The sequence below is a fragment of the Crocuta crocuta genome, unplaced genomic scaffold (assembly GCF_008692635.1).
Source record: "Crocuta crocuta isolate KB4526 unplaced genomic scaffold, BGI_CrCroc_1.0 scaffold167, whole genome shotgun sequence".
Taxonomy (NCBI): domain Eukaryota; kingdom Metazoa; phylum Chordata; class Mammalia; order Carnivora; family Hyaenidae; genus Crocuta; species Crocuta crocuta.
The window spans coordinates 5,901,621-5,911,527 of NW_027532406.1; the positions used below are offsets into that span (position 1 = coordinate 5,901,621).

Consider the following 9,907-nt stretch of genomic DNA (forward strand, 5'->3'; position numbering starts at 1 on the left):
GGGGGGGGAAGGGAAGGCCTTCCTTCTGCTGGTCTTTCCTCCTGGGTAACCAAGGAGGGAGGGTGTGTTTCTGAGTGCAGAATTTCTGAAGCTCTGCGACGCCATCCTGGCACTCCCTCTTCCTGGGGGACACATGTACCCCCAGCAGGCAGCACACATGGGGGTGGGGCAGGGAGTGTGGGAGACTGGAAGAGGCCAGCATGAAGGAGACACACACTTAAAGACACTATATCCTACCCTTTGCCCCCCCTTTCCCGGCAAACCTGGGGGCCCTAGTTTCCCTGCTGCTCCAGGGTCTCCCTTTGGGGTAAGAAGAGAAAGTCACTGATAAGAGGATGGGGGGTGTGGAGTGAGGGTTATGGTGGACAGTGATCCTAAACCAGTGTTTCCAGAGTACTAGTTCCATAAGAAGTTCCTCTTAAAAAAAAAAAGGATGAGCTAGCCAAAAAAGGTTTTGGAAATGTTGCACCAGAAATTATAGTTTTAGAGCTTCCCAACACATATATAACATCTGAAAGGTTCTGAGAAGGCCTGCAGTAAAGAAACCTGTAAAATATTTGTGCCTCTGTATTTCCCAAACATATCTGACCATGGAACAGTTTTTCATGTTACATCTCTTACAGTCCTAGACAAGAGAGACAGAGCCCTGCAGGCACAGGGGGACAATAGTTACCGCACTGGAGCTGGTGCGTAGGCAAACTGTCCGGGCTCCCCAGGCCAGGATGCAGGGTGTGGGAGGCAGTCCTGACAAGCAGACCCCTCCTGGGTGGGCCCTCCTCCGCTCAGCCGGGTCCCCAGCTCCAGGTCAGCCTCAGGGGACCCAGGAGCCTAATGACAGCAGCCACTGTCACCTCCACCCCATGCTTGATGCTCCGTACAGCCCAGAACACTCCCTCTGTATCAGTACCTTGGCTCCTGGGGTCCCTGGTTCACCCTGTGTGGAAAAAAAAGAAGACTCAGTTAAAGAGATAAGGGGGAGAGAGACAGAGAGAGAGAGAGCAGACGCTAGTGTAGGAGCAAATGAGCAAAAGTACTCATGGGGTAGGTGAAGCATCTGGCCAGCCCAGGGCTTTCCTCTGCCGTGGCCTCAGATCCTAGGCCAAAGGAGGCATATGCTTCCCCGATGCTTCCCCTCGTTGACGGGTGTGGTCAGTGAGGCCTCCCAGGTGCAGGGAGGGGAAGGAACAGGCAAGGTGCCCCTGTAAGCAGACCTGCCGGAAGATTCACATTTGTGCTTCCGGGTGTCTGTGTCCGTCTGCCCGCCAACCACATGTGCGGCTCAGGTGGGGTTCAGGAGATGGACTCCTATGCTCCCCTCTGCAGCTTCGCAAGCACACAGCTGCTGAATTCTGAAGAACGAAGGAAAGCGCTGGGCTCCCTTGTGCATCAGCAGGGGGGTGACACCTTTATCTGAGGCTGGTAAACCTTCGCTACTTACTTGGCAAGGCTTAGTTAAGCATCTCTTGCTCAAGGTGTGCATAACAGCATCAATGTTGCCTTAAGAGAAACGTTTCTGAGTCCTGTCTGCCTCCCTCCTTGGTCCAGCGGCCACCTTGCGGAGCCCCCGAAACCCTGACTCTGTCTTCTTCTCTCCTGTCCCCCCATCCTGCCCCTCATGGCTGGAGCGACAACATTCCACTGACCTTCATCCCTGCCACGGCGATTCCGGGAGCCCCCTGGCCAAGAGAAGAAAAGACGTGGTGACTTTCTGCCATTTGGGGCAAGCACAGAGCGGGGTGGCCCTGGGAGGGAGCGGCCCCCGGTGTGGCACAAGAAAGCAGGCCCCGAGGAAGGAGGCGGCTCTGAGCAGTGCTGGTGAGCTCCCCAGGCTTCCCGGCCACCTGCTCCAGGGGCCCAGGGGGGCCCAGGTGCGGGTGTCTCTGGGATGCAATGTGGGGAGGGCTTCAGTGGGACCGGAAAGGAGGAGATGGGAAGGAAGGCGGGTAGAAGGGAGAGCCACGCCGAAGGGGAGACTGGGAGATGGCCGATTTCACACCTGAGCGTACAAGTGGGTTTCTTCTCATGAAGAACTCTCTGGACCTGTGCCCTCATGCACTGGGGAGCAGCTGGGAGCGAACCCCATTTCTACATCGGCCCATGACCTACCACTTGGAGGAAAACAGGCTGCCAAAGGCACCCCTTCGTAAATCCCAAGTGGAGGTGATTTTTAGGGAGTCCCCACTCCCCTTGGGACTGAAGCCAGAGCCAGGGTTACCGGGGAAGCTTTTTCAAGACCCAGAGATGCCCGGGGGGAGGCCTGGCCATGTCAGGAGGGCACTGGTGAGTGCTGGCTCCAGGAGGAACAGGCCGGCCCACCGAGGGGCGAGGGCTGGGGAGGAGATGTGTACCCCGCCTCATGTCTCCCCAGAGGCACGTGGGAAGGAAGAGGAGTGGGGCCTCTGATGTCCCAGAGCTCGGGAAAGAGAGCTGGGACCCGATGGGGGAGGGGCAGGTACCTTTGCTCCGTGTTTGCCCGGCATCCCCGGCATGCCGCGTTCTCCCTGAAGGAAGAAATAGAAGAAAGGCTGAGAAGAGGGCCTGACTCGCCTGGGGCCTCGGCCCTTGAAGCGCGCCCTGCAGGGAGGTCAATGAGACGTCCATCCTGGTCGGTCTGGAAGCCCCGGATGGCCGTCCAGCTCACGCCAAGCTTTGGGGACCTGCCACCACCAGCAGCCACCGCAGGCCATCCTCTTAGCCCACGTGAACTCACGGAAGGGCCCAAGTCACAGAGCACAGACCACAGTGCAGGGCAGGCCCCCAGTGAGAGAGGCCCACCAGCTGAGTCTGAGTCCTGAGGTGGCTGCGGGGCCCCCGCTGTCTCCGAGCTCAGTGCGGTAGGGCCTTGGGTGGGTGGAAGCGGCCGTGTGGCCGTCACTTGCCTGTCCCTCCCTCCCAGCCCCACCTGGCACTTCTGGCCCTGTTTTCACCACAGCAGGTGTGCTTTGGTGGCGCCTGCCTCTCCTCTTCATCTGGGGCTCCTCCTCCTCCCAGCCTCCTTGGGTCTGACTCCTCCTGGGGCCTGTGGGTCCTGGCCCTACGTGGCGGAGGGTCGGCTGTGGTTCAGGGAATGGGGGCTGCGGGTGGAGGCAGGGTGCTGCCTGGAGCCCATCCGGAGGCACGGAGAGAGCTGTGGCTTCAGGACACCGTGGGGTTTGCTCTACTATCTCAGCGGTGCCCTGTCTTTCTCCTTAACTTCTTTCACCTTCCCCACGAAAATGCCAAACCTGCGGGGCCAGGGTGTGAGCTCAGGAAGGACAGGAAGGAGATGGGGTTGGAGATGACAGCTAGTGCAAATGGAAATGGAGGTCAAGGGTAGATGAGTCAAGACTAACCTACTGTGTCAGTGAAGGGGGAGGTGCTCAGGGGAGGAAGGAGAGTGGCTCCTGTCTCCATGAGCTGAACCCCGGCCAGGGCTCTGAACACCATGCAACAACAGGTGACAGCTCTGAGCCTGCGGCAGCTCCCTGCAGCTGAGCACATCTGAAGGCCACGGATGGCAACACGGGGCCCTGACTGACCCTGTCCCGGCCCGGCCCCCCAACTCGGGTCTCAAGAGCTGCGGCCTCAGGGCCAGGCAGCACTTCCCACAGGCTTACAGGCGAGAAGGAACCCGCCCCCACCCGGCCACCATCTTTTCTGCTGTCCTCATCCCTTCTCTGCTATATTACGGGAAGTCCTGTCCACCCTTCTGCTCACCAAAGCTAGAGTGTCTTCCAATCTCTGTCCCCCACACAGGGGCCTCCATGCTGGCCTCCAGCTGAGCTCCCCAGTGCACAGGCTGGACAACTCTCCCCTACTGCAGAACAGCCGCACCCCACATCGATGTAGAAAAGGGGCCAAGGAGTCCATCCTCCACTTCCTTCCTAGCCTCATGGCCAGACATCCCGATACCTGTTACCTGTTTCCCTGAAAACACCACCCATTTCCCAGATTCTGTGCCTTGCTGCTGCTCCCTGGACTCAACACCCTATTAATTGCTGGGGGGCCCTGGTCCCACGCCATGTCCTCTGTGAAGGCGTTTGCTAGGCGCCATAACCCAGCGCTGGCTCTTCAGTGTGGCAGGGACAATGGCGCATCTAATCTGCACGCATGGTCAGTTTCCGCCTGAGACGGTTCACCTCCGTCCTCTTTGGCCCAAGTCTCTGTGTTCTGCAGAAGGCCCGGCATCTTCAGCTCCAAATGCAGGAGCCCTTCCTCACCCTGGCCCACCAGGACTCCTGAGCCACAGCAAGCTCAGCAAAGCTGCACTCAGGACGTGAACACAGCAGACAAGTCAGTGCCCCAGGTCTGCCCTGGCCACCTAGCTCCGGGAAATCCCTCTTACGGGCCATTTACTGTGCCTGCCTTGTGTTTGCCACAGGGCCAAGCGCTTTACACCTTTCCTCTATTCAGTCTTCAAGCCTCCTCTCCGATGTGGGAATTGATGTTATTCTTGTATCACAGGTGTATGATTGCAGAGCAGGGATTTGAACACAGGTCTTTGGTCTGCCAAAGCCCAGGTACCCATTTCTCCAAGCCAACCCCAAGCATCAGATGGGCTGATTCTAAAGCCCCTCTCTGCTGGAGGCCCCTCAGGTCTGTGCCTCATAGGCGTGAACGGGTCAACGCAGGAGGGTAGCTCATGGGGGCTGGGTCTTTAACCACAGGCATGCCCAGAGGAAAGAGCTGGGTAGGGCCGCACTTGCCAGCACAGGTCTGCTCTGTGGCCAGCAGAGGGCGCCATAGGACCTCATCAGAAATCTGGCGACTGTGGCCATGGTGGTGTCAGAGCCCGCTCCTCAGGGGCGCCAGCCAAGGGCCCCTGTCACCCTTTCCTTCAGAGAACCGGGATCTCCTGCTAACAATCCTACTGGCCCTAAGATACCAGGTGCGGGGGTCACAGGTGGGAGATCGGCTTGGGTGTCCCTGGCTCTTCAGCCCTTCTTCCCTTGTCTTTCCCTCAGCCATCCCTCCATGCCTCTCCCTGCCAGCCTCTTCCTGCCTCCATCTGGGGGAACTGCCTGGGAGTCTGGAAAGGCTGTGTGAGCCTGGGTAAGCCACCCTCCCTCTCTGGGTCCAGGATCCTCACCTGCAAAGCGAGTTAGACTGGAGACCTCCCACCCACCCCTGCCCTGCCTGCCTTACCCAGCCGCCCCTCCAGCCCTGCCTAGGTGAGGCCTTGCGTAGGGAGAGAGGTCAGAGCTGGGGAGGGCCCCTGGGTCTGTTGGCACATCCAGAACAAGGCTGTGGAGGTGGGAGTTCAGCCGTGGGGGAAATGCTGGTCTAGGAGGGGTCTCTGTGGGTCTCTGCTTCCCTCCCTCCTACGGGGTGGGGGGAGGGGGGCTGCTGATGCTTCAGCAAGAGGGTTGGCGGAGGCTGCCGTCTCCAACCTCAGCAGGAGCAGTGCACGGTGAAACCTGCGAATGAGGCTTTTCTGCTAATTGGGGCTGTCCTCAGCCCGTGCTGGCTCCTATGAAAAGACAAAACCACCCACCCCGGGGAAATCTGGGCCCCCTGGAGCCTCCTAAGGAGGCAGCCCTCCTCGTTAGTGTGGCTGACCTTCGCCCCTTCCCTCCACTCTGGGTCAAGTCTCTTAGTTCTGCGGATGACCCAGGCTCCCTTGATCCCACATCTCAGGCACGCCCTCACCTCCACCCCTCTGCTGGGCAGGAAGTAGGGGTGGCCCCCGCTGCCCCTGCCCTGCAGCCTCATTCCATTCTCATCAGGCCGCGCTTACCCCAGCCTGACCTCTGCCCTGGGGACTACGCTCAGAAGCCCTGATTCCTGGATGTGAGGTGACACAGGGGCGAGTCATTGTCAAGGACTTCAGGGTGGCTGTGGGCCAAGGGCACCTGTTTGCAGGGAGTGAGAAGGGGGCTTCTGGGGGCTGTTGACAAAAGTGAGACCGTGACACCTTTGTTCCCACAGTTTTCCCCCTCGATGTGTCTTTGTGAGGGCGGATTTACAAGCTCTCTCTTTTCAATTAAAAGCGTTCCATTTAAAAGGGGTACGTTTGGAATTGTGCTAAATTTAGATCCACCAACTCACTAGTGTCTTCATCTTGGGTGTGGAGGGGGTCCTCAAAGTCTGTCCAAGCTGAAGTCCTCCAATTTGACTCCTCTATGTTTGCCTTCCCTTGTATTCCCAGAAGGCCCCCAGGGGCTCCTGGAGACCCCAGCTGGGCCACCCTGCAGCTGGGGAGGTGGGCACCCCCCCCCCCCCCCCCCGCCAAAGCGTTACAAAGGGACTTGCCCCAGGTGCAAGGAGCATGGATGGCACAGGCTGCTGTGGGGACAGGCCAGCGACCCCCAGGCCAGGGCATCCCACCACTTGGGAGGCTGGCTCTTTAATCAAGATCCCTGGCTGGGAAGGGGTAGATTCCAGTCACTGTGGCTTAGAAAGCTCCAGGTGAGCACAGGTGGGTAGAGAGAGGGCTGCCTGGAATGACCTTGAAGGCCTGTCCTAGCCCTGACTTCGATGATGCCATCGACTCTCCAGCTGGCCTTGTACGGGAGCCCGTGTAGCATCAGTAGGTTTTCTGTTCCGGTCCCCACTTCCAGGTGGAGGGACCCATCATTTACCAAGACAACGGGATGAAAGCCGGCTCCCTGGGGCACAAAATGGCCATGCTTCTGTCCTGTGGGAGCAGCCTTGTACGTAATTGGTGATTTATTGCTTGTTGGACAAGCAGGGCAGGGACTTGGCAAGAAGACATAGTCTGGAGGGAGGTGGGGGCTTCAAGGTCAGCTCCCCAGCCAAGCAGAGGTCAGGCCAGGGGAGTGTGGGGCGATGCATGGACCTCCCTAGTGCGAAGGTCTCTCTGCAGCCCAGCCCTGTGGGGAGGGCGGGAGGGCCCTGGTGGGGGGGGCAGCTCCACACACAGACTCTTTGTTCTCTGCGGGGAGGAGGAAGGCCTGTCTGAGTGTGGGGAGTGGAAGGCTGCGGGGAAGGGGGGAGGTGGGGGGAGGCTAGGAGGCAGCTCAAGCCTCGGGCCTGGACCAGGGCCCTTTCCCAGGCTGGGAAAGCTGGGTGAGGAGGGCTACTGTCTCTCTTTCCTCTAAAGGGTTCCTCAGACTCCCTTCCAGGAAAAGGCAGCTCATTTCCTTCTTCGAGACCCAGCCAGCTCCAGACAGGAGAGGGCTGGGACCGGGGAGATGCCAGGCCCTCCGGTAATTAGGACCTGCAGGAAGTGATCTGGGGAATTACCGGGGTCAGGCGCCCCATCGAAGGCCAGGACTTTGGAAGAGCGGCTGGCTTGTAATCTCGATTTGAGATCGGTTGATTTTGTAGTTAGCTCCAAAAAGAAAAGTCAGGTCTAATTAATCTGCGGGCTTTGGAGTGCGGGAGGAACGGGGCCCAGGGAACACAGGCTAAGGGCTGGAGCCCGGCGGGGTGGGGCTGTCAGTCCCCGCAAGGCCTCGGATCTGAGCCCCGTGTCTCAGATCCCTGATCTGCTGTAATTGAAATAGTCTGGATGTCCCCACTGGGATTTCATGGCTGTGAAAGGAAGACAGTGCTGTCCCCACCCTAGGAGGCTCCTGCAGCTCCAGCTGCCATGGGCATGGGGCCCTGTGCTGCCCGTGAGTGCCCTGTGCCGCCTGGGTGGCTCACGCCCTCTGACAGCCAGAGGAGTGCAAGGGGTCTCAGGAATAGCTGCGGTGGGGCCCTGACACAGGCTGCCTTCTCTTGGTTTTACTGAAGTCCTGGCACCGCACTAACTCCCTGGGGGGAGTCACTCGGGGGAGGGGGGGTGGGAATCGGTGCCAACGGACAAAGCGCTCCACTTCCTGGTCTCTTTGACCGAAATGCACCAGGGACCGCAAGTTCTGCTCACAGACAGCCTGGGACGCTCAGAGAAAGGCCTGGATCCAGCCACAGCCTTTCCTCATGGGAAGGAGATCAGCCCACCCCCCACCTTCTTTCCTTCTAGGGGAGGAGGGGCTACCGAAAGTCATGGCTCCCCGCACCCCACCGTCCTGCCATAAGGCCCGGGTAGGAAAGTCATTCACAGCAAGGATGGCAAGGCTGTGGGGTCAGACGTAACTGGGATACTACTTCCTGGCTCTGGACCTTCCAGGACTCGCCTCCGTGGGCCTCAGTTTACTCATCTGTAAGTTAGGGTTAAGAATAAAACCTTCCTCACAGGGTCATTATAGGGATTCAGTAACATGATGTACGCAAAGTGCCATGTATGCAGCCTGGCGGGTTGAAAAGGGCCGGTAAGGCAGCTTAATACTACTAGCGGTCATTCTACAGAGGTGTGCCCCCCTCACGGCCCCTGCTCCACTGTCAGATTGGAATGATAACGCCTGTTGGACGTCCAAGCCTGTCGGACGAGGGTTGAGGAAGTGTGGGAAGGGCCGGTGGGGCCAGACAGCGGGGGCCCAACTTGGGCTGGGTGGGAGGGCTTCTGCTCCTCTCACCCTCACCCCAGTGCCCTAGACATCCCACCGTAGGGCTCAGCTGACCTCCCTTGGGAGCCCCACAGGCCCAGAAGCTTCTCTGGCAGGAGGCTGTCACAGCCTGCCTCCTCTGGCCTGAAAACGCACAGCCCCCAGCCTGCGGGAAGGGAGTGTGTGGCTCCTTCCCCACATGGTCATGGTCCTTCCTGCAGACCCCAAGGCTTACCGCCCAGACCGCCCTGCGTCAGCGCGCCCCCTGCTGCAGGGTCAGACGGACCAGCTCTGACGCACTTAGAGATAGGCTCTCACCAGGTTTTGTGATCCACACACAGTCTGACAACAGCCGTCAATCCCCTTGAAAAAGATCCAAGGCTGTAATGTTTTAAACACACGCTGCATCGTACAACATATTTCAAGTAGAGCGGTGGTCATAAATTTGGATCAGATTGGTACCACATGGGTACACGACAATACTTGCAGTGTCTAGGTGGGGCCCACTGGCCACGCGGGGCTTTGATCCTAAGGAGCTGGGAAGGGGCCTGCCCTGCTGGCCTGGCTGGCCTCTGAGAGGATCCCAGGCCGGGCCCAGCTGTCCAGGGGTGGTGGTGGTGGTGGTGCACGGACCTGATCATTAGCAAACTCTGCAGGCCAAGAAACATCTTTGCTAAGAGCTCACTTCCACCCCTGCTGAAAGGAAGGCCTCCCTGCCTGTGTATCAGGTCGCCAGGACGGAGAATTAAAGCAGACGTGGAGGGTCTATCAGTTACCACATCCCCTTGCACCCTAAACACAGGCATGGCCTCTGTCCCAGCGTGGTGCTCCCACTGCCAGCACTCACTCCTCCCTGGGTGGTGGGGTGGGGGCATGTTCCCAGTACCCAGCTATCTCCTCTGCATGCCCCATCCCAAGCACACAGAGACGAAGAAAGAAAGAGAGAGAACGGATGGGCAAAGAAGGAGCTCGGGGGATAAGCCTCCACATCCCAGCCACAGGGGAGGTAGTGCGCGTACAGTTAGCTTAGCCTAGGCTGACGGCCTCTAAGTACACACTCACATCTGTGCCTGGATAAGAAGGCCGCCCCCTGGGCTTGGACTCATGGGACCTCGCCTCCAATTCCAGCACAATCTTTCAGCAGCTGTGCAACCTCGGGCAAAGTATTAACTTCTCTGAACCTCTCATCTGTACCCGGGGGGATACAGAGCGCTAACAGGCCATGGTAAGGAGCAGCGGGAGAGGGAGCCGGGGAACTCTGGCTATACCAGAGGTGGGAAGTATTGCTGCACCTGCCTCTGGGCACCAGCATCTTCATTTCAGCGCTCTGACAGGAAGCAAGATTTTGCCTGGCATTGGTGGTCAGTGGCTGGAGACAGCCACAGCTGCAGTGGGCCTGGGGCGGTGGGATGGGCACTTGCAGCCTCCTGAGAGTCCCTTGACATGCCAGCCCTAAGTCAAAGCTGCTCCATCCTCAGGACAACAGACCCCCAAGCTCCTTTCTGGATGAACCAGATTTGCCGCTGGCCCGCGGA

The 9,907-nt window shown here is 59.0% G+C and overlaps 1 protein-coding gene across 1 annotated transcript in view; it reads right to left on the reverse strand.

Moving 5' to 3' along the window:
- COL13A1 (collagen type XIII alpha 1 chain) overlaps positions 1 to 9,907 on the reverse strand; it is a 79,144-nt gene that overhangs the window by 36,979 nt on the left and 32,258 nt on the right. The window contains exons 15-17 of the mRNA XM_077778537.1: positions 2,457 to 2,501; positions 1,644 to 1,676; positions 908 to 934 (exon numbers count right to left, since the gene is read on the reverse strand). Coding sequence (XP_077634663.1) covers positions 908 to 934; positions 1,644 to 1,676; positions 2,457 to 2,501 — 105 coding nt within the window. The remainder of the gene's footprint in view (positions 1 to 907; positions 935 to 1,643; positions 1,677 to 2,456; positions 2,502 to 9,907) is intronic.